This window comes from Drosophila willistoni, assembly GCF_018902025.1.
Source record: "Drosophila willistoni isolate 14030-0811.24 chromosome XR unlocalized genomic scaffold, UCI_dwil_1.1 Seg41, whole genome shotgun sequence".
In the NCBI taxonomy this organism is placed as follows: Eukaryota; Metazoa; Arthropoda; class Insecta; order Diptera; family Drosophilidae; genus Drosophila; species Drosophila willistoni.
The window spans coordinates 823,816-848,235 of record NW_025814058.1 but is presented as its reverse complement, the minus strand read 5'-3'; the positions used below and the strand labels follow the sequence as shown (position 1 = coordinate 848,235).

The 24,420-nt window shown below is 41.2% G+C and overlaps 4 protein-coding genes across 6 annotated transcripts; 2 read left to right on the top strand and 2 right to left on the bottom strand.

The window, feature by feature from the left end:
* The first annotated feature begins 70 nt into the window (after positions 1 to 70).
* On the top strand, positions 71 to 8,055 carry LOC6643205 (E3 ubiquitin-protein ligase listerin). Its single transcript, XM_002065760.4, has 13 exons — positions 71 to 154; positions 235 to 992; positions 1,052 to 1,228; positions 1,285 to 3,691; positions 3,758 to 3,990; positions 4,060 to 4,243; positions 4,304 to 4,582; positions 4,656 to 5,099; positions 5,198 to 5,309; positions 6,836 to 7,047; positions 7,305 to 7,496; positions 7,569 to 7,736; positions 7,811 to 8,055. Exons 1-13 carry the CDS (start codon positions 113 to 115, stop codon positions 7,868 to 7,870), a joined length of 5,268 nt encoding a protein of 1,755 aa, XP_002065796.1. The 5' UTR covers positions 71 to 112; the 3' UTR covers positions 7,871 to 8,055.
* LOC6643206 lies at positions 5,101 to 6,730 on the bottom strand. Its single transcript, XM_002065761.4, has 2 exons — positions 5,730 to 6,730; positions 5,101 to 5,672 (listed from the first exon to the last, which is right to left on the bottom strand). Exons 1-2 carry the CDS (start codon positions 6,610 to 6,612, stop codon positions 5,326 to 5,328), a joined length of 1,230 nt encoding a protein of 409 aa, XP_002065797.1. The 5' UTR covers positions 6,613 to 6,730; the 3' UTR covers positions 5,101 to 5,325.
* Positions 8,056 to 8,527: 472 nt separating the features above from the next.
* On the top strand, positions 8,528 to 13,295 carry LOC6643204 (dynactin subunit 1). 2 transcript variants are annotated; one of them, XM_023176107.2, is made up of 5 exons: positions 8,528 to 8,726; positions 8,856 to 9,272; positions 9,379 to 9,498; positions 9,555 to 11,427; positions 11,494 to 13,295. In XM_023176107.2, the coding sequence occupies exons 2-5, from the start codon at positions 8,892 to 8,894 to the stop codon at positions 13,116 to 13,118; spliced, it is 3,999 nt and encodes a 1,332-aa protein (XP_023031875.1). In that variant the 5' UTR covers positions 8,528 to 8,726; positions 8,856 to 8,891; the 3' UTR covers positions 13,119 to 13,295. The 2 variants fall into 2 exon arrangements, with proteins under 2 accessions (XP_023031875.1, XP_023031876.1); XM_023176108.2 differs by having other exon boundaries at positions 8,528 to 8,804.
* A 3,740-nt stretch (positions 13,296 to 17,035) lies between these two features.
* LOC6643203 (ice-structuring glycoprotein) lies at positions 17,036 to 22,560 on the bottom strand. Of its 2 annotated transcripts, none has more exons than XM_023176111.2 (4): positions 22,524 to 22,560; positions 18,107 to 21,605; positions 17,712 to 18,049; positions 17,036 to 17,639 (listed from the first exon to the last, which is right to left on the bottom strand). In XM_023176111.2, exons 1-4 carry the CDS (start codon positions 22,527 to 22,529, stop codon positions 17,391 to 17,393), a joined length of 4,092 nt encoding a protein of 1,363 aa, XP_023031879.1. In that variant the 5' UTR covers positions 22,530 to 22,560; the 3' UTR covers positions 17,036 to 17,390. The 2 variants fall into 2 exon arrangements, with proteins under 2 accessions (XP_023031879.1, XP_023031880.1); XM_023176112.2 differs by having other exon boundaries at positions 17,712 to 18,043.
* Positions 22,561 to 24,420: the final 1,860 nt, after the last annotated feature.

Here is a 24,420-nt window from a genome sequence, read left to right as displayed (position 1 = left end):
GTCTAGAGTTTTTGAACGTTTAAATACTTTAATGTGGTTTTTCTTTATTGTCCAGCCCTGGTCTGCCACATGCTATCGATAGCAATCTGTCAAATTGTATTAAAGGAAAACAATGGGTGGAAAAAAAGTACCACGCACTAAAAACAATGCAAAGGTAATAATATACAATATATTTCACCTTTTACAACCTGAATAATTGCAATAACCTTTGCTCTATACTGCGTTCTCCTCTAGCCATCCAACAGTAGCCGTACGGCCGAGTTGCTGGGCAGTTCCACTCCGTCAACAATATTTTTTGGTGGCTTGGGACTTGCCAATTCAAATGATCAGGATGCCTTCGATGCCAACATAATTCCAGAACTGCAGATTATTTTGCGAAAACTATCCAAAAAAGATCCTATGACTAAGAAGAAGGCTCTGCAGGAATTGTTGGGATGCATTGTGGATAACGATGTAGAAACACTGAAAACATTCTTGCCATTGTGGCCTAAGCATTATCAAAATCTAGCCAATGATCCGGAGCACAATGTTCGTGAACTAAGCCAATCTGTCACGCAGTTGCTGATGTCGAAATGCAATAGAAATATGGCTCCATATCTAAAGCTCCTGGTTCCAGTGTGGTTGTGTAGCCGCTATGATAGCTATGCGCCGGCGGCTAGCATTGCCACCAATTCTTTTCTTGAAACGTTTGCGGCATCTGGAGCTAACCGGACAAAAGAAGTTTGTCAGCATTGCCAAACAGAGATTCTGGAGTATGTGACACGTAATATTACTTTTCACACGGCATCTACCATGTCATTGGGGAAGAGTCTAACGCCCGAGGAGGAAGAGCAAAAGTATCAGCGTGTTTTGGTTAGCAGCTTCAAAGTAATCTCCTTTTTGCTGCAGCATGTATCGTCACAAATAGAGGAGGACATCAAACAAGGCCTGGCAACTTTGCTGAACCATCAGAAATTCTGGATATTCGCCAAGCATAAACTTCCAGCTATAAGGTAAAATGTTGATTTGTAATGACCTATCCCTTTTTAAAATATTATCAATAATCTTTTAGAGCTTCATGGTTTGAGTGTGTTTATCACATACTACAAATCCCTCTCCTGGATATCGTCACTTCACACAAGACTCAATTGATTTCTCTGAGCTTCCAGTTCATAGACGAGGCGGATCCTCTTGTAGCTCCTCACATTTGGGGCTGTGTGTTGCTACTGCAAACTAACTACAACGATTGGTGGGTTCTCAAATTTATTCACATGGTTAAAATAACTAACATTTTGTTGATTCTAGGTACTCCTCTCTGAACATGCGCAAGGCCGTATTGCCCAAGTTATCCACCATGCTGAAAAATGCCTTTAACCGCAATGCCTCGGCAATTTGCCCTAATCTGTTACCATTTCTAGCTAATGTCACACAAGAAAGTCTGCAAGATCTAGATATTTTGGAGTTCTATAAACGATTTTTTGATGACTTGAAAATAGGCATAGTCGGAACATATGATCCGCCGCTATCCAAGTCGGATATAATGGTGATTCACAATGCCTATTTTGAGTGTATGCGTTTTCTGCTTCAACAGATGAATCAGAAAGAGGGCGGAGAAGAAGAGCAGAGGAATGATTTCGCCATTGATTTGCTTCAGAATCATTTGCTTAAGCCAATAGCTCAACTCTTATCGGATGAGAATGCCCACGTAAAGTGCTTCTTTCAGCATACATCCGCACTGGTTGCCTTCTGGGATCGCCAGTGTCAAAATGGCCACGACAAGTCTTTGCTGTATGGAAAGCTATTGAAACTATTTTGGACAGACATTTTTGCATTAGTCACTGAGAACTTGGCTGTCCAGGGTGAAGTGAACGAGCACTTGCTGTCGAATGTTTTGCTGTTAGTCCAGAATTTGCACGTGGCTAATCCTAGTTTAGAGTCGCCAAGTGTCAAGTTCCAGGAAGAAACAGAGTCTCAGCAAGAAGAGATAATCAGGAGCAGTAAAAAAGAGACCCAGGAGGCAGCAGCCTTCATACAGAAGGAGCTCAAGCAATTGGCAATTAAATTGGTTAGAATTTGTTTGGATAAAGCAAAGATCTCCACCAATCCGTCAAGATATGTTGAGCATATCGGTATTTTGACTCGAATGTTCGGCGATTTGAAGTTCTACGAAAGTCTAACGGAAAGCAACGAGATCCGGGCCACATTGGATGTGATATTGGGTCTTCTGGGAAATGGATCCCACGATATCAATAAGGAGACGTGCGATTCGCTAATGGATATTATTTTTGAAGTTTTGGTTTGGTTGCAGCCGGAGCAACGTTTCGAGTATATTGAAAAGTCTCTGTTAAGAGTGCAGCACCACTATGTACAGAATCTTCTTCTCCAGCGCCTGCTTTCCTATCCACTGTGCACAGAGCCTGCAGTCCGCCGCATGCTAATCACTGAAGATATTTGCACCATCATCGATCGCATTGCTAATGAGGTAGTGGCGGATAATAATCGGGATAAGCTCAATTTACTGCATAAATGCTTCTTTCAAACGGACACGGGTGATATACTCATCAATGCTGGCACAGTGGACCAGATATTGCGTGCAATGTCGCAACCGTTGGAGCAATCCTCCAACTTGGACAGTGAAACGGTGGAAGTGTGCGGTAGCTTTATAGCTCAAATTATGCCTGTGATTTGTAGCAATGCCAATTCATCATTGGCAGTGCGTCAGGAGATATTCCTGAAGCTGTTCAAATTCAGTTTGGAGCATCAGCCAGGAGACTATCTATCGGAGGATACGCTGTGGGAGCTAACCACCTGCTGGCAGGATGCTCTCTCCAGCAAGGATATCGAAATTGATGAAGATCTATTAAACAAATGTGCGCAAATAGTCGAACAACTGGCTTACAAAGTGTGCGACACTGAAGTTCGAACTGCCGAAGAAATTCTGGTGGATAGCATGGCTGAGGCTATGGCCAAGTTTGTTATCTGCTCCACAGAGAACATTGAAGACGAAACAACGAAACTTGAACGCATAGATACAACTCTAAAGGCCCTTCTAACATCGCCAATGATAACTGATGAACTGGTACACAAATTTGAAAATCGCTGTGTCTATCTACAGGCTCTACAGTACGAGCTGGTGACAGGTATTACTGCTGGCTCAGAATTCAAATCGGCCTGCTTCGAGGAGGAGCTCATTCACAGCGTTATAAGGCGTGCCGCTCTCAATTTCTCTACCATTGTTAAGCTGGTGTGTCCTGTGGACACACACGAGCAGCAGCCTGTCGCCAATGGTGGCGTGGACGATGAAATTACCGAGGACTACTGTGATCCCAATGAAAATATTTTAAAGCACTGGAGTGACTATCTGAAAGAGAAGATCTTGCAGTGTCTCCGTGTGGCCGCTTCAGCTGATTTGTGGCTGGAAATTAGCGGTGATCTGCAATGCCCGAAATTGGACTTAGTCTGCATGCTTTCGGAAAACGTGCACAATTTTATGGGCAACAGCAGCGGTTTGGTCGATATCATCAAGGATCGTCTTGAGCAGCAGGCTCTCGAGCAGCAATGCAGTCCAATCAACAGCCGTCTCTTGGGTTATCTAGTTCACCACAACCAATACACAGTCTTCGAGGAAAGCGCTACTATATTGTTGCATGAGCATCTGGCTGAAATTCTAACGAATAATGGATCATACAAAGCATATGTGATGATACTGCAGGTGAGTCAGTTATTAAGAAAATTTGTTTACGAATTTATCTTAATTATAGCATATTTTTCCTTTTAGCACCTGCTTCCAAAGTTAGCACAAAGATCTCTTGGTCTCAGCTTGCCTATTATGCGCACTGATCCCCCTGAAATCTGGGTGAAAGCTGCCGTCTTTCGTTGTCTCATTGTAAATAATTTCGCTACGGATCTTAATACGCCTTCGGATCGTAATATTATTGTGTCGGCTGTACAATTTCTTACTACCATAGGGGAACAGAATGCCAGCCAAAAAGATTTGCTGCATTACAATGTGTAAGAAGATTTCGAATCCAATTTAAAAAAGTAAATATTTATAATCTTGTAATTGCTTCTCTTCTACAGGGATTTACACAAGATGTCCTACGATTCAGTTCTGAATACTGTGGAGTTTATTAAACTTCTAACAGAAGTTCTTCAACGATTTCCCTATGAACTGAGTATCAAGAATTGGGACACGATACGCATTGGTCTTAGCTCATGGATATTAACTCTGTCCAAATCTCTGTCAAACTATTGTGATCCAAAGGTGAGATAATGAAATTAATCGTTGAACTGTGGGATTGATAATTTCATGTTAAATTTCCAGATTTCTTTCTTTATGTCGGCTGTCTATCAACTTTTTGCCTCACTCATGCGTTTCATATATAGCGAGAAACAAAAGAGCTCAACGGAAATGCTTAAAAATGTGATTGATGAATGGGATACATTATTTGCACGGGAGGTTAATGTGGTCTTGTTTAAATCCTTTTACCAAGTAACCAATGAAGAAGCGAATGTCGACAAGGATTTCCTGGTCTGCCATCAGGCTCTTTTGGAATCTATAATACCCACTTTGGAATTCATCGATTACAGTTTTATCTACAGCGTAAGTTTCATAAACTTCATTGACAAAAAGAAAACCTCGTTTAATTGTTACCTTCTTTCATTTCGTTTTATAGTTCTGCAAGTCGCCCAATGCCAAAATCAGTTTGGACCATTTATGCAATTATCTGCTGAAGCTACTTCATAATCGACAATATAGTGTACGGCTTTTTGCTGTACATGCTCTACGGCAATTGACACCCGACTTTGTGGCCGATGACATTCAGCTAAATGAGAAACATCAAAGTGATTTGGATATCAATGTGTCCTCACCCATTACACAATGGCACTTTTTGAATCGCTTTGAAGATTATATTACGCGCTACAATTCGCTAATAGAGAACTATTTGAAGGAGTTCACATTCAAGCTAACTGAACTGGACGACCTGGAACCCATTGATAAACACAATGCTTTAAGCTACTTACTCATTTGGGATTGCGTGCTCAATGCATGCGCCAGATCGCCAGTGTCGTTGCGTGCCGTTTACACCAATTGGCTAAATGAGAATCACTACGAAGAGGTACATATAAGGCCTATTATGAGGCTGAGAGATGTTTACTTTCGATTTCGATTTTACACATGAAATTTGCTAAACAAAATTAAAATTACAAATTACAGAATTTTCTACATTTTCTCTTCCGTGCCATGCCGGTGGACATATTGAAGAATCATGGCGCCAAATTGCAAAGCAATAGTGTCTTTAAGGAGCTCACTTGGTCTCAATTGAAGGGTAAGTTTGTATCTTGCTAGTTGATCAAGGTTTCCTCCGAGGGCACTCCATCGCCACCGGCTAGAATATCGGGCAAATATTCACCCTCATCGGGAAACATGTCATAGTCCTCATACTCTTGTAGTCCTTGATCATAGTCTTCTTGCATTTCCTCTTCCATGCCTTCGGACATGGAAATATAATCGGATAGGGGCACAAATTGTTCGGGATCTTCTTGATGCATAATGGGACGCTGGACGGGCAATTGTTGAGGTGCCAAGTAAATGTTCAAATTCGAAATGAATTTGTTGATCCAAACGGTCAGATTGTTGGCCAAAATGCGTTGGTATTCACGCAAATTGCTTGTCGTATAGAATTCTTGATCTAAAGAAATCAATTGTTAAGTGAATTAATTCAAAGTCTTTGTTTAGCATAATTTACCAGTAAAGTCCTTGATACGCTCCAAAATAACTGCACATAGGGGTGAGTTTTCATCAATGATAAACTGATCATTGAGTAAGAAATCCTTCATCTCCTCGAACAGCACACAGACAATCTTTTGCATCTGTTTGCGCTGACGCAGTAGAATGCGCTTCTTCAAACTCTTGCAACGTCTGCGATGCAATTGCTTGGCAACACGACGCAATCGTTGCTCCTCCTCCAAATACTCCATGGCCTTATCCATGGTCATCACCTCGACTGGCGGCTTGGGTTTCATTTGATTCTGCAATGCGGTCACTTGACGGGGCGAGAGAAGGTTCCTATAATTTTTATACGTATCCTTGACACGCTGGGGATGAGGATCGGCTAATCGTTCCACGCGAGCCGTACAAGTTGGCACATAGATTTTCTTTGTGAAATACTTGGGTGGCTTATGGACTTGCTGTGACGACAGATCCTTCTTGGGTGTGGCCAGAAAACAAATGTGCTCCTCCCTCGACAGGACATCGCGATCAATGATTATCTGTCCGGTATGCTGGCAGGGCACATAGCAGGGATGATAGCGTGGGCACACGCAATAGAACTTGTACATTGCCTGCTGTTCCTGAACGGGCCATTTGACAAGACGCTTGATCCGTTTCGCGTGATCCGAACGGACATGAACCATGCCCAAGCGGGCATTCAATTCGTCTGCCACTGTTGGACCCTGTTCAGTTTGGATTTTCGGCTTTCGTTCCTGTGGAGGACGTTCGCATGATATCTTCATAAAGTTAAGTGCCTCTGCAACGGTCTGCTTTTCATTATCCAACTTGATACCGCGCTGCGGTGGTGGAGGAGGCACCTCCGATGGCATCTCTTTAAAGTTGAAAGGCTTTTTGGCCATGATTTAGTTTTTCAAAACAATGAACAAGAAAAAAAAAAAAATTGAACACAAAAAAAATTAAATAATTTATATGTTTCCAAGAGAAACGGATTAACTCAATGAAATACTATTGTAAACTAGACTGGGAGGAGGGGGAGATGCTAACACAATATACTCTGTCAATTTGATCGAACTGAAAGGCAAATCATAGCTTTCTATATCTAATAAATCTCTCCCTTTGTAGATAAAGAACTTTCTTTGGAACGATATGCCTGTCACTTGTACACTGAAGTATTACGCAAATTGCCCGCTGTGGTACGCAAATGGTGGAATACCAGCCAGTCCAGACAAAAGAATTTTGTTGACAACCTTACCACAAACTATGTGAGCACCTTGATCTGCAGCGAAGAGCTCAAAGCGATAGCGAATCGCAAAGAAAAACACGAAAATATGCAGGTAAGTGTCAGAAGATATCTTTGCCTACAGCGATTCCTCGCTGCTCATGCGTAAAATGAAAACGACGGTAATGCTGATTAGCAATAGGATGATGACAACTCCGCGGAATATCTCCAATGGTACCATATCGCAGTTTTGCTACTCTTAAAGATTAATACAATTCACTTGTTTGCCACTTGAATCGAAGTCTACTGGATTTACTTGAAATATTTGAATTTTGATTTTGATATTTGATTTGTTGTTTCGTTACTTTTTAGGTTACTGTTCACATTTCAACTCGAGAAGTATTGGCTGTCTATGCAATTGATGAGGCTCGCATGGAGCTGGTCATTTCACTGGCTTCCAATTATCCTCTTGGTGCGGTTAAAGTGGAATCCGGCAAGCAAATAGGCGGACGGGCTTCATCGCGCAATGTGGGCATGCAATTGACTCTCCTTCTAACACATCAGGTGAGAAAACAAATTCTCATTCTGTTCTCTCATTTTGATGAACTAATTCCCCACCAATTTCTCACACAATAGAATGGCACCATTTACGATGGCCTAACGATGTGGAAGAATAATCTTGACAAGAAATTCGAAGGCGTAGAAGAATGTTATGTGTGCTATACTGTCATCCATCAGGATACATGCCAGTTGCCGAAACTGACGTGCAAAACTTGCAAAAAGAAATTCCACGGACCCTGTTTAGTAAGTCAAAAAGATAAAACTCCTGTAAATTTTAATAAAATATATTTAATGCTTCATTTTTATTTCACTTTCAGTATAAATGGTTCACGACAAGCAGCAAATCGACATGTCCCATTTGTCGCAATGTCTTCTAAATGTTACATAATGTGTTATATATCTAAATATATATGAAAAGAAAAGGCAAATGCAAAAAAGAGAAACAAAAACATTGGCAAAAATCAAAGAAAATCATTTTGAAGTAGTTCAGTTGAATTTTTGGGCAACCAACCAATCTGTAAATCACTAGAATAAAAACTAAAAACAAAATTGTAGAAATTAATTATTTGCTTTTTAACGTTTTTCCAACCTTTTTTCAGATGGTAAGTGCATATGATTTTTTAATTTTTCAGTTGATTGAGTAAATAATGAGGTATAAAGTCATTTCGAATACTGGAAGCTAAAACCATAAAATAAAAATATAAAACGGCAATCAAATATCACTAATTAAAACGTGTGATAAGGACGAAAGATTAAGAACTCATTATGTCCTACAAGTAAAACAGTTTGTTAATTAAAGTATCTAAAAAAAATCCTGTTTCATAGAGATTATTATTTATATCTCTACAGTTAAGAGTGAGATAGCATGGTTTACATTTTTGGATGGGGGTTAAAATTTACTGCCCTCCAATATTGTTTATAGTCAATTTTTATTTAGATAATCTAGTTTTCTAAGCTTTTTGTGCCTGCTCCTGATAATTGACATTATTAAACTGTGTTTGAAAAAAATATTATAGATATTCTATTTCCCTGAAAAATACCATTACGACTCCTAGCAAACTAAAGTGGTAATATAAAAAAAAAAAAAATAATTTCTTGCAAAAAAAATTGATAGTAAAAGAACTTGGAGTACTTGAATAACGAATAAATAACGAATTGTTGCTCATTCAAATTGCTTGTCCAATTGGCCACATAATTTCCCGAGTCTGCGCTCTAATCACGGTCTATAAAGAGGTGAGGTCACAACAGTAGGCCACAACGCAGACTCGAACTTGGTTCTGCCTTCGCATATGTTTTTGCAATTTTTATTTGGTTAGTTGCTGCTGCATTTTGCATACTATTGCTATTCCTTTGGTTTTGTAGACGCAAGGAGTTCTATTAAAATGACGTAAGCTCGAGATGATGAGCAGCACCAGTAGCAGCCCCACCAACACCAACACGACCACCACCAAATCGAGTAAACCGAGACTTGGCCAACGTGTTGAGGTAACTGGTAAAAATCTTCAGGGTCGTGTCGCATATGTGGGTTGCACCAATTTTGCAGCCGGTTTATGGTTTGGTGTTATCCTGGACTCGGCTCTGGGCAAGAATAATGGTACCGTTTTGGGTAAATCATATTTCAATTGCCCCGACAATTATGGCCTTTTTGTGCGAGGACATCAGTTGGTAGGACTGGACATTGAAACGAGTAATCAAAGAGCAAGAAAAATGCAACGAACATTGTTAAAGAAAAAGAATGTGGGTGTTGGCAGTAGGTCTTCCTCCACCGAGCAAGACTGGGTGAGTCAGATGAAGCAAAACAAAACAAAACAAAGCAACAACAAATTCAATAATATGTATGTACACATATCTTTAAAATGAATTCGATTTTATTTTATTTTTAAAGGAAGCACAACGTGTGCAAACCGAGGAGAGTCCTTCCTCGAAACAGGAAAAGCGAACAGAATCGAAAGTTTCATCACCCAAAAGTCCCAGAAAACAAGTGATTAGGGAACAGCTTCCAAAGGTCAGTGGTTAAAACATAAATATAGGATTCCTAATAATTGTATTTCTAAATCTCAGCAATCGGCACAGCCTGAAGTGGCTTGTCCAGTTGCAAGTGAAGTGACGAAGCCGCCACTGGAGGACACTGTGATCAGTGCAGAAGAGCCATTGACTATTACGGTACCAAAAGAAGATAATAAACGGCAACAGCAGCTTGGAAGACCTCTTCAGGACTTACCCTTGGGCACTCAATTAGCGCCTCCAATGTCCACGATGACATGCAACCAGAGACGTTCGACATCGTACACACAATTGCGACCAACAAGAATTAGTCAGCCCAAGCCGACAATAGCTCAGGCCCAGAGCTCCACGGCTCAGTTGACTCTGGCAATGCCGGTGCCCTTGGCCTTGGCACCCAAACGCAGCAAGACCACCATAATGAGTCCGACAACCTCGATGAGACGTAACCAGAACCCAGAGGCCTTTGTGGAACCCGGATTCTTGTCTATTTTGAAGCCACAATTTACACCGGGACCAACTCTTGCTGTGCGTCCAGCGGTCGCCTCGCAGCCGCTGGAGAACCCAGAGGTTCGTCAATTGCGCGAAGAGCTGCAAATGTTGAGGGCGCAAAAGAGTGAGGATAAATTAAAGTTGCTGGATTTGGAGCGTATCAAGATACACAATGAGCAACTGATGGAGTTCAAGTCACAAATAATGACACAGCAGGTGCTGCTTCAGCGTGAACTGCAGAGATCACGACACGAGCAAAGGGAATCTCAGGATTTGGCGACCAAGTATCAAAGGGAACTCGATGAACTGGCCGAAAGCATAGAGCTTCTCACATTGGACAAAGAGATGGCCGAAGAGCGTTTGGAAACTTTGCAAATTGAATTGGAAATGGCCAAAGAACGTAATGATGAACTTAGCTTAGATGTTGAAATTCTTAGAGTAGAGCAGGAGGAACAACAACTGCAACAACAGCAGCAACAACCACAAACACCAGGAGGAGGAGGAGGAGTAGCAGTACAGAATCTAAGCTCCAAGACTGAAAAGGCATCAACGATTCAATCTGCAACAGTCATCGAATCTGCGGAACTTTTGCGACTAGAGCAATATAATCAACGTTTACGTGAAACAGTGGTTCGACTGAGGGATACTTTGGCCCAAGAGAAGCAAATAGCACAACGTAATCACAAGGAACTGGAGACCAAATATTCGGAAATAAATGAACTGAAAAGCATTAAGGAATTGCTTAATCAACGCATAGATCAAATGGAAACCCAGATAATCGATCTCAAAGAGCAAATCGATGCCTCTTTGGGTGCTGAAACAATGGTTACCCAGTTGGCTAGTGTTAAATTGGAACTCGAGGATCGTGTCAAGTTGCTAGAAGATGAGGTCAATGAGTTGGAGGCTCTGGAGCAAATACAGGAACAGCTTATCGAGAGTAATCAGGAGTTGGAAACAGATTTGCGCGATGAAATCGACAAACTAGTTGCTCAGGTTAAAACGCTGGAACATCAAAAGAATGCCGCGATCGAGAGTGTCTATGACAGGGATGTGACCATATTTAAATTCCGAGAACTGGTGCGACAACTGCAAGAGCAGCTCCACAGCAAGGGTGATGGTGGGACATTGTCCATTGACGACTTCAGTAGTACCAATGGCGAATCACAGCAGGAGGATCAAAGTAATTCCGATTATCAGCACATATTCAGCGTGAGCAAGGCCTATGGCAGGGCTCTGGAGCAGCAATTGAAATCATTGGAGTTACGATTGCAGTTGCAACATTTGCAGCAGGTTCTTCTATTTGTTCCAGAGCAATTTCTATTGCGTGGCGGCGAACATGATGTCATTTTGGTTATGCTCCTTCTCGAGAGGGTTCACGAGAAAATGGGCATTTTGGGTAAAGCCATTAACGAGAAGTTTCCAACAGCATGCGGAGAGTTTGGTAAGTGTAGAGTAAGTCAAAATCAAAGCTGAGTTAACCTTTTTTTAATCTTTATCATTAATACAGGTCGCGATGCTATATATGAAGGCTATTCGGTTCAGCGTTATATATTTCGTTCACATTGCCTCTATTTGCTCAAGAGTCTTCAACTGGTGCTGCAACAGTTTCGACATGCCCTCAATCATTGTGATTACGAGCTGTGCAATCATGCGGCCATCTATCGCAGTGATCTGGAAGTTCAGGAACAGGAACTGGATGAATTTATACAACTGCTGAAGACGGGGCAACTTGATGAGCATACCAGTTGTGATCCCATTCATCGGGCCTATCTCTATATAAATGGCTTGCATCAGAATCTAATGCCGCCCCAGACACTGGTCGAGCTGCTGGATGAACAGCAGCTCTACTCTGGCCTTTTGGAAGTCTATGAAGCTGGTCTAGATGCTGTGAATTCCAATTCGGGACTTTTGCACACCATAATTCAAGTGGGAGACGAACAGACGGCTTCATTTCAGTGTATGCAATTGCTAATGGAGCAGAGTAGCGCCCACAAACAGAAGGTGAAGAAGCTGCAGAGAAGACTCAACGGCGGCAGTGGCGAGGTATTGACTGGAATCGCTTGTTCGAGATACCAAAAGATTCTGGAAACAAATGAGGCCTTAAGTGGTCTAATTAACCAATTGGGCCTGACTGCCCGTGAGGCCAGCAAAGAGTCCTCATTGAACGGGGGCATTTCACATGAGAAGCTCTGGCGGATGCTCGTTCTCAATTACAATAAAATTGGGCCGGCCAGTGGACAAGGTGATGAAGTGGAGTCACATTTCCAGCATTGTATGCAGCTGCTTGAAGAGCAGTTGGATGAGATATTTGTGTTGCTGGAATCGAACGATGTGAACACCGAGTATGTACGTCATCCGGCCACGAATACCATGCAGGAGCGAGCAGCTCAGGTGAAGCGACACTACGAAGATGTCAAGTGCCTGGAAATGATTGTCAGCGAGAGGGACAAAGAGATCAAGGGACTTAAGTACATGGCCAAAATGAAACAACAAGATTATTCCGAGCTACAAATCCGCAAGGAAATGGCCGAAAAGCAACTGGGCAAACAATACCAAATACTTACTTCCCTAGCCGATCAGACGGAGCAATTGGAATATATAATGCTCGGCAAGGAGGCTGCTCTGGGCCAGGCCTTAAATGTCCTGGCCGAGAAGCTCACATCGCTGGAGCATTTGCAGCAGGAGTGGAGGGAACAACAGCAAGTGGATAACGCTTGTGCGAACAGCTCCACCCTAAGCAGCAATCAGGAATTGCAAATGCTCCATCAGGCTCTCCGTCAGGAGCGTTCACTGCGCGTACAAATTCAGGGTGATGCAATGGTGAAGTCCTTTGCCTCCCTGGAACCACTCCATGTGCCGCCTCAGGCCAAAGATGACTCCACATCAAATAGACAACTGATCAATCTGGAATCTGAGTTACGTTCTCTCAAGAATCAATGGCTATTGGCCTCTATAGAACTGGAGCCTGTGCGATGTCAAAAGCGTTCAGAAATTGAAATTAAGAGCACCCATATTATGCGACATATCTTCCAAACATATTGTACTCTCCATCCAAATCGGATGAAACAAACAGATTTTGGATTGTTCATAAGCAAAGATTTGCATCGTGCGTTTTTTCCATCTTTCGAATAGTAGGGGACTATCCAGTATTCCGATAATAAAGAAAGAAAGCTAAATGTGATTTGCTACTTAATATATACCCAGATACTACTTACTATATATAGTACATACATACTTATGTACATACATATATGTATGTATGTATATCAGCTTATTACCTTGTTCATTTCATGTTAATCCAAACAATAAACAAAATATATACAATATATACATACGTATATATACATATATATACCTATACTATTGCATATTTAACAAATTGAGAAGTTAAAATTTTTAATAAAGTTATTTTCGTTTTTTTTTTTAATAAATTGTTTATTTAAATATATTCGACTTTCAAACATCATTTTAATTTTAAGAACGATTTTAATGCTCTTTGGCCGGAAGAAAATGCTTGTCCATTCAAGTCGATTGACATCCTTCGGTTAGCTGAGGTAAGAGACCTTTTCAGACCAGTCTGTCCGTCCGTATGTACGCGTAGATCTCGGAGACCAAATTTGGTATGTAGGCTCGTGTAGTATGTAAAGTGATCAAGTTTATTTCAAATTTTTTCCACGCCCCTTTCCGCCCTAGCAATAAAAAAAACATCTCAAAAACCATTATAGCTAGAGACACCGTATTTGGTATGTATATTTGCTTAGTTGTAGGTTGTAGGTCTTAATGATCCGCTTCGACTGACGCTAACAGGTCTTGGAAAGTCCTTCAGGAAACTGAGATAAAAGGACTTTTCTGTTTGACGAAAAATGGCAAATATCTCGCGAGTTCTGTAAAGGATCAGGACGAAAAATGTGTCATAAGACTCCAACCATCAAGGTCTATCTCCGGTGCAAAGGACATCTCAGTAGTCCTGTGGAGAGCTGAGATATTAAGGATTTTATGGTTTTACTCCAGTTTTTTGGCTACTTGGTTCAATTTGGGACTTGGGAAAAATTACAAGTCCAAAAAACCGAAAGAGTGCTCATAACTGTATCATTTTAAGGACGAATGGGATATCCTTTGTCCAGCTTAAAGTCCTTGTCCATGCCTATCGATTGACATCATCAGATCCTGAAATGTCCTTTAAGTAACTGAGAAAAATTACGTTTTTGGTATATTGCATGTCCTGCATCCTTAGAGGACCCCTACTTTTTTTGATGCCAATCTGTAGAGATTGTCAAGGAGATCTTAGAAAACCATGTCTTTTTGTCCTGCGGCACGATTTGTGGACTCCAGAGCTAAAAAACGAAAAAAGGACAATTTTCTCGATGCCGTATCTTCGCAGGACATTAGTCGAATTCGACAGGACACACTTTTTTGGATTTTCCAGGAGCAGGACTATCGATCTGCATTCATGGATTTCCAATATCCTTAAATAAATATTGCTAGAATTTTTGTAAGGGGGTTGCTCAGAAAAATGGCCAAAAATCGCAAAAAAATACATAAATGTCCTTATAAATCAGTCATTTGAAGGACGAACAGGACGTGCTTCTGTCGGGTTGTAGGTATTAATGATCCGCTTCGACTGACGCTAAAAGGTCATGGAAAGTCCTTCAGGAAACTGAGATAAAAGGACTTTTCTGTTTGACGAAAAATGGCAAATATCTCGCAAGTCCTTTGAAGGATCAGGACGAAAGTTGTGTCATAAGACTCCAACCATCAAGGTCTATCTCCGGTGCAAAGGACATCTCAGTAGTCCTGTGGAGAGCTGAGATATTAAGGATTTTATGGTTTTAGTCCAGTTTTTTGGCCACTTGGTTCAATTTGGGACTTGGGAAAAATTACAAGTTCAAAAAAACAGTTATTATTGTTGAGCTTGTTGTTGTTGTCGTTGTTGTAATTGATTTTGTTTGAATTGTTGTTGTTGTTGTTGTTGTTGTTGTTGTAATTGTTGTTGTTGTTGTTGTTGTTGTTGTTGTTGTTGTTGTTGTTGTTGTAATATTGTTGTTGTTGTTGTTGTTGTTGTTGTTGTTGTTGTTGTTGTTGTTGTTGTTATTGTTGTTGTTGTTGTTGTTGTTGTTGTAATTGTTGTTGTTGTAATATTGTTGTTGTTGTTGTTGTTGTAATAATGTTGTTGTTGTTGTTGTACTTGTTGTTGTTGTTGTAATATTCTTGTTGTTGTTGTAATATTGTTGTTGTTCTGTTACAATTACAACAACAATTACAACAACAACAACAACAATATTACAACAACAACAACAACAACAATTACAACAACAACAACAACATTATTACAACAACAACAACAACAACTATATTACAACAACAACAACAACATTATTACAACAACAACAACAACAACAACAACAACAACAACAACAACAACAACAACAACAACAACAACAACAACAACAACAACAACAACAACAACAACAACAACAACAACAACAACAACAACAACAACAACAACAACAACAACAACAACAACAACAACAACAACAACAACAACAACAACAACAACAACAACAACAACAACAACAACAACAACAACAACAACAACAACAATATTACAACAACAACAACAACAACAACAACAACAACAACAACAACAACAACAACAACAACAACAACAACAACAACAACAACAATTACAACAACAATTCAAACAAAATCAATTACAACAACGACAACAATTACAACAACAACAATTACAACAACAACAATAACAACAACAACAATAACAATTACAACAACAACAATATTACAACAACAACAGCAACAACAACAACAACAACAACAACAACAACAACAACAATTACATTTACAACAACAACAAGCTCAACAATAATAACTGTTTTTTTGCACTTGTAATTTTTCCCAAGTCCCAAATTGAACCAAGTGGCCAAAAAACTGGACTAAAACCATAAAATCCTTAATATCTCAGCTCTCCACAGGACTACTGAGATGTCCTTTGCACCGGAGATAGACCTTGATGGTTGGAGTCTTATGACACAACTTTCGTCCTGATCCTTCAAAGGACTTGCGAGATATTTGCCATTTTTCGTCAAACAGAAAAGTCCTTTTATCTCAGTTTCCTGAAGGACTTTCCAGGACCTTTTAGCGTCAGTCGAAGCGGATCATTAATACCTACAACCCGACAGAAGCACGTCCTGTTCGTCCTTCAAATGACTGATTTATAAGGACATTTATGTATTTTTTTGCGATTTTTGGCCATTTTTCTGAGCAACCCCCTTACAAAAATTCTAGCAATATTTATTTAAGGATATTGGAAATCCATGAATGCAGATCGATAGTCCTGCTCCTGGAAAATCCAAAAAAGTGTGTCCTGTCGAATTCACTAATGTCCTGCGAAGATACGGCATCGAGAAAATTGTCCTTTTTTCGTTTTTTAGCTCTGGAGTCCACAAATCCTGCCGCAGGACAAAAAGACATGGTTTTGTAAGATGTCCTTGACAATCTCTACAGATTGGCATCAAAAAAAGTTGGGGTCCTCTAAGGATGCAGGACATGCAATATACCAAAAACGTAATTTTTCTCAGCTACTTAAAGGACATTCCAGGATCTGATGATGTCAATCGATAGGCATGGACAAGAGCTTTAAGCTGGTCAAAGGATATCCCAATCGTCCTTAAAATGATACAGTTATGAGCACTCTTTCTGTTTTTTGAACTTGTAATTTTTTCCAAGTCCCAAATTGAACCAAGTGGCCAAAAAACTGGACTAAAACCATAAAATCCTTAATATCTCAGCTCTCCACAGGAATACTGAGACCAAAAAAATTATCTTAAACGAACTGAAAAATTTTCAATTGTTTTTAAACCTTTAGGCTTTATGCACTTTAAATTTTCGATTACAAATGTAAAATCATATATGTACATATTTAAAAAATATAGAATTGAATATTAAACCTCAAGATTTGATTGAATATTTATTTTTACAACGTATACAACTCATTATATACAATACAATATTAAAAAAAAAGAAAAACGTGCAGTATAGTTTATGAGAAAGAGAAGGAGAGAGCAGCGCAAGCAATTGATGAACGCATGGGCAGAGATATAGAAAGAGAAGTCCTATGTATATGAAACAAATGATAGGGGGCGCCTGTGTGACATAGTTAACGATGATGTCGGGGGAGTTGTTTTCTTTTTTTTACATACATAAATATAATTTTTTGTTTTGTTTTGTTTAATGGAAATGTTTTAGGCTATGTACAGTTGCTGCTGTAAGTTCTCTGTGACTAAACCGAGCTGCAAGTGAAGTTGTGGATTGAGAGTGGAAGGAGAAGTGAGGTTATGTTAGGATATACATCAGTGGTCTGATCTAATAAACAAAAAAAAAAGAACCTCACGACTTGGCAGTGGCCAGTTGACGTTTGGCCACAATTTTGCCTTGATCACGACTATTGATAACCTCGGCATGGAATCCGGTCTCCCAGTCGGCGTAGTATTTGACTGTACGCACATTTCCATCGGGCTCGACCAAGGAATATTCACCCTTGACCACATCACCATCACGCTCTTCCCGCTGATGCTTGTGATCACCCGTATGTTGATCATTCACAGCGTACTCAAAGGCATATCGTGGATGGGTATCCTGGGTAAGAACAAGAACAACAAAATCTCAAAAAAACTGAAGATTAGGTAAAAAGGTAATCAGTTTACTTACAACATGTTCTAGATGCTTCTCTGGTATCACTTTAAGAACTGCTGGTTGAGCCACATGCGCTGATTTCAGGTACCCACCCACAGCCAGTGGCGTTGGAGCACTTAGAGCTGGTACACCTTGTGCATAGCGATAGAACCCTCCACCCAACGGTCCAATGCCACCGATTCCGTGCTCATAGCCGGAGAGGGGAGAGCCCAGATGGCCATGGCCAGCTGTTTGCGACAAGAGTCCCTGATAGGTAAGAGCAGGAGTGGCCGCATGATGGCCCAAAGAGATGACACCATAATAACCAGCTCCAGAGCCAGCTCCATGACCAAGAGATCCCAGAGAGCCTAAAGCTAGAAAACAAATTGGTTAATAGCGCATTACAAAAGAAATGTGTCCAAGACTTATACCTCCTCCATGGCTGCCAAAGGCAGTGGTGCTTAGTTTTCCACCCAGAGAGTAAGATGGTATAGAGGAGATTTTCGATAGGCTTGCTCCTCCAAGTTCACCCAAATGGCCAATGGAAACAGGAGCCAGTTGATGGGAAGCACTCGATCCATATGTACTGACCACTTGATGAGCCGGAGCAGATGCTAAGTAGGTTTTGGTTAGAGCAGGTGCAAGTGTAAGAGCCGGTTTCGACACATATTGATGGGAAACAGCTCCATGGCCAGAGCTACCATAGCCTGATGTCTGTATTTTGGCAATGGCTGGAGCAGCCAATTTACCAATGACAGTGCCAGATCCGTGGGATGTCAGTCCGATGCTGGACAGAGCTCCTCCACTTGTTCCATATCCATATCCTGACAGTTTGGTAATCGCGGGCGCTCCATGAGCAGCTATTGTGACTGGAGCAGGTATGGCAATGGCTGGAGCGGCTGGAAGATAAGCCTTTGACAAGGCAGGCGTAATAACCGCAGCGGGCTTCGATACGTATTGATGGGAAACGGCTCCCGAAGCACTTGCTCCATAACCGATGGCTGTTTTGGTCAGAGCAGGAGCGGCGGCATAGGTGGACACAACGGGAGCGGCATAACCAGCTATTTTAGTTGTGATTGGAGCAGCTGAAATCGTAGACAGAGCTGGCTTGGATACGTATTGATGGGATACCGCACCTGAACCGATGGCTCCATATCCGGAGGATACTTTAAGCGTAGAAGGAGCAGATGAGTAAGTGGAAATTGCGGGGGCAGCATAGCTAGCACCTATGGCTCCATATCCTGAGGATACCTTAAGAGTAGCAGGAGCGGAAGAGTAAGTTGAAATGGCGGGGGCAGCATAACTTGCCACTTTTGTTACAACAGGAGCTGCTGAAATGGTAGACACTGCCGGCTTGGACACATACTGATGCGATATGGCTCCTGAACTGGTGGTGCCGTAGCCTGAAGAGACCTTAGCAATAGCAGGAGCAGCCGCATAGGTTGAGACGACGGGGGCAGCATAGCTGGCCACCTTGGCAACAACAGCAGGAGCAGGCGCTGGATAAGCAGCAATTATAGGCTTGGATATATACTGATGGGACACATCAGCCGCCTGACTGTAGGTTGCCACTTTGGCAATGGCAGGTCCTGCCGAATAAGTGGAAACCAGGGGTCCTGCACTGCTTGATATTTTGGTAATGGCAGGAGCAGATGCATAAGTCGAGATGGCAGGAGCTGCATAGCTCAACACCTTGGAAACAGCTGGAGCAGCTGCATAGGTGGCCACTGCTGGCTTGGAGACATATTGATGAGAAACAGCTCCCGAGCCACTTGCTGCATATCCTGTGGCTATCTTGCTGATGGCTGGAGTTGCATAGGTTGCTATTTTGGCTGGAGCAGAGATCGCAATAGCAGGAGCTGCTGGCAGATAAGTTTTCGACAAGGTTGGAGCAAGAGCCACTGCGGGCTTGGATACATATTGATGGGATACCGCCCCTAATCCACTGCTGCCATATCCTGTTGCCACTTTGGTGATGCTAGGAGCAACATAACTCTTTAAGACAGGAGCAGATGAGTAGGTGGCAACGGCTGGAGCAGCGTAACTGGCCACTTTGGCGACCACAGGTGCTGCGGAAATGGTAGCGACTGCTGGTTTGGACACATACTGATGCGATATGGCCCCCGAGCCACTTGCCCCATATCCTGAAGAAACCTTAGCAATAGCAGGAGCAGCCGCATAGGTTGAGACGACAGGAGCAGCATAGCTGGCCACCTTGGCAACCACAGCAGGAGCAGGCGCTGGATAAGCAGCAACTATAGGCTTGGAGATATACTGATGGGACACATCAGCCGCCTGACTGTAGGTTGCCACTTTGGCAATGGCAGGTCCTGCGGAATAAGTGGAAACCAGGGGTCCTGCACTGCTTGATATTTTGGTAATGGCAGGAGCAGATGCATAAGTCGAGATGGCAGGAGCTGCATAGCTCAATACCTTGGAGACAGCTGGAGCAGCTGCATAGGTAGCCACTGCCGGCTTGGAGACATATTGATGAGAAACAGCTCCCGAGCCACTTGCTGCATATCCTGTGGCTATCTTGCTGATGGCTGGAGTTGCATAGGTTGCTATTTTGGCTGGAGCAGAGACAGCAATGGCAGGAGCTGCCGGCAGATAAGTTTTTGACAAGGTTGGAGCAAGAGCTACTGCGGGCTTGGATACATATTGATGGGATGTTGCTCCATATCCTGAGGACACACCGACAGTAGCGGGAGCGCCATAGCTGTACAGTTTGCTGACAGCAGGAGCTGATGAGTAAGTGGAAATGGCTGGAGCAGCATAGCTGGCTACTTTGGCGACCACAGGTGCTGCGGAAATGGTAGATATTGCGGGCTTGGATACATACTGATGGGAAATGGCTCCTGAACCACTTGTCGCATATCCCGCAGAGACCTTGGCAATGGCCGGAGCAGCAGCAGCATATGTCGATATCGTGGGAGACGGATAACTGGCTACCTTGAGGGCAGAAGCATCCGAGTAAGTGGTAATGGCAGGAGCAGCATAGCTGGCCACATTAGTTATAGCAGGAGCGAGAGCCAATGGCTTGGACACATAAGAAGAGCCACCGGATACATACTTTGTGAGCGAGGGAATAGATTCTGTTGAGAGATAGGACTTGGCCAATGTCGGCACATAACTGGCAGCGTATCCTGAGCCCTTGGACGCATAGAGTGAGGAAGTGGTGCCCAGTTTCAATGTGCTTGCTGGACCTAAGGCAGCTGCATAGTCTATGCTAGGCGAAGAGTAGGTGGCGATCTTTGAAATGCCAGGTGTGGCTGCGCCATAAGAATAGCCCGGCGATGTGTATGTCTCCACCTTAGAGTAGCCAGGCGTGGCCTTGGCATAGGTATACCCAGGCGAAGTGTAGGTTTCCACTTTAGTTGTCACTGGTGAGGTTTGGTAGGTGGCCAATTTGGGTGCTGTCAAGACAGTTTTGGAAATAGCCGGCGATACTAGATTCTTGATCTCAAATCCTGACGGCGCAATGGCTGCATATTGAGATGCTGGCGACTTGTCGGCATACGTAATGCCAGGTCCTCCATATTCCGCCGAGGGTGTGAACAGAGCCTTCGATACGGGGGCTATATACTTATTTATCTGAGTCAATCCGCCGCCATGCGAAATGCCTGAAATGCCAGCTGTTGCTTCGTACGAGGCAGATGAGCTACCCACCGATGTGTGCAGAATATGGCCATTCTCTCCATAGGTGGATATAGCTGGGGACTGACTGTACTTGGTCACTCCAGGCGTTACCGAGAATTTCACTTCGACTGGTGACGGGGGCAATGGCAATGGCGTCGGACCCGGAGCCGGATACGAGTAGCCTGCCGTGGCAGCATGCACACAGGGTACAATCTGTGGTTGCAATGTGGGTGAAGGATTTGCCAGTACCACCACTGACCCCAATAGACCGAGGGCCAGTATCAACTGAATCTAGAGTAGGCAGACAAAGACAGATATACATATATGACATATTAGATTAAGGAACCTTCAGAGACATTTAACTGATTAAAAAAACTTTAGTTATTTAACAAAATTTATTTCTCTCTCACTTCTTTACTAAAAACTTTTTTAAAATCTCTCAAAGATCAGAATTTTTAACCTAATTCTTCATAATTCACAGTCAACATGGAATGAGAGTTTATTAATCGAAAACCGAAATCTAAATTTAAAAAATTCCAAACTTGTTTTGGCGTCAATTTAACCCAATTGGTAAACTTATCAATATAAACGTTAGACTAAATTTTTCCTGATCCTAATTTGAGGTTTTCAATTTGCTGTCTATTGAGCTGATTTGATTTGGAAAATATTAACAAAAGTTTATTTAAAGTAATAATAAATATTAAATAAAGTGGTTTCCAAATAAAATTAATTTCCATCTAGCGACTTGAAACGTAAAATTTAATTTAATTTCAAGTCTGCTTTGAAATTCCAAAAAAAAAAATCCTTTAAAAGTTTTTGAAATAAATTAAAAATTAAAATTGGTGATAAATATTTTAAATTTAAAAACACAACATAAAATATCGCAACAAACATTTTGGATATTTAAAAATTTCATAAAATTGAATTGAACTGAAATATACTTTACAATTATAATTCATTTTTTAATACTTTTTCATTTCCTTTAAAGGGTTTAGGTTTTTTTTTTAGATTAAATATTTAACTATACGTAAATTTCAAGTGCATTTTCGATCGACTTTAATATATATCCAAATTTGAGAGTTGGGTGAAAAGTTTAGGCTATTTAATACATCATCAATAATTATCAATTGAATGGTTATTCATTTGTTTTTGAGTTTTAAAACACTGAATTTTAATGATATTGAAAACTGTTCTTATCAAACGACCCACCTTCATGTTTCACTTTTTTATGTCACAGAAAAAAAATTATAAATTGAAAATATATTTATTTAAATATTAATTTGTCGATGAAAACTACACAAAAGACTTTTTCGATAACATTTGCACTTTGTTTGATTCGGGATAATTAAAAAAAAAAATTAATTCTTTAAGTCCTTTATTATCCTTGTTGTTGGTAGAGATCTTGAAGATGAGTTTTTTTTTTTTTAAGTAGATTATTATAGTTGTAGTCCTTGTTGAAATTAGTGAAAAGCGTGGACTAATCCTTCAGCCGTTGGGTTTTATTTTTTGAAAATTATTCTTAAATTTTTGTATTGTTGTTGTTTTTTTTTTGTTGGTTGTTTTTAGTATTTCGTTAACGATCAGTTGCACGACGGCGATTTGCACGACTCACGCAATACGGTGGATGTGGAGCAACGCGGTGGACTGATGGCCAGGCCCGGCCCTATAATCGCTTATATACGTTCGGTCAGTTGGCCAAGTCGGGTGCTGCACGCAGCTACGCACCAGTTTGGCGACAAATCGACCAAAAAAACAACACAGAAACACACAAAAACAAAAAAAATAAAACCGAGATTTGAAACTGCAAGTTTTTGGCGGCGAAGCGTGGATATGAAGAATTGATCGATCGACTGTTCGATGCTGGTTCTCTCTGAAAAGTGCAGAAACTGCGCAAGCTGTGAAAACTGCAACCTGTCCCTCGGCGACACAGCACAAAACCAGCAATTGGCCCCACCTTCGCAGCTCTCAGTCGCTGTAGATTTTTATTAGATCATACCCAGAGTAAACGCCTGCGCGCAATGCAATTTGGTTTCTTTTTTTTTTGTTTCGATTTTTCTATTTTTTTTTTGTTTTTGCATACTCGTATGCTTTTAAAGCGACTTAATTTGATTTAGATTTTAATCGGAGGCCATTGCGTGTATTCGCAAAAACTGCTAGGCCCAAAGGAAAGACACAAAAAGCAATCAAATCCAGGCCCGTTTGTCGAATTAATGATACCCTTTATCCTTGGAGATTTCACCGCCGCAATTAGAATATATTAATCGTAATAACTGTGTCTGTCATACCTTATTCGAAGGTTCTACTGTAGTTTGAATCGATTGCAATCTAAATGTTTAGCATTTCTTTAGTAGGAGACGGCAGTAAAATGTGTCAAACTTGGAAAGGAAACAAGGAAATTATCCTCCGAACTTCTACGCCGAAAATCAGAGTTATGATATAACGTAATAAGACAAGTTTATATCTATTTCCAGTTAGTTATTAACTGAGCTGACTACTTTTTCGAGTATCCTTTTGTCATTTCTACATACAAATAAAAGTATTATGAATTAACTAACAAATCTGCATCATCAGATAACGTGTTTAAGCTAAGGTACTTGCTTATGGCAGGGTATTTTAAAAATATTGCTGACGATGTTTTCCTTCTTGCTTTTCCCCCCTTTTTTTTCTGTGTTTTGTTGTGTATTGCGAAGAAGTAAGTGTATTTAGTATGAAACAAACCTGATCTGCCTGGATGCCAACCGATCTAATTGTACTGTTCCTTGGCACACCATTTATCTAACATTCCCTGCAGGATACGACAAACTAAAAAGCACTTTTCATATTTTTTCGATATCAATAAATATTCGGTTGTATATGCGTGTGTAGCTGCCTTGTGCTACGGATTATGTATGTCACCATTTTGTCGAAGAATATATGTAATTAATCGCATAACTGGCGATATGGCCAAAGTGTTGACTTGTTGGCAATTAAGGTCAGTCGGCATCAAAAAAAACAAGGAGGGTCTCTGTGTGTGTGTGTGTGTGTGTGTGTGCGTGTGCCTTCTATGTTTCGTTACGTTCTCTGCAGAAAATAAGTTGTAAGTAAAAGATATCAAATCTTGGATATA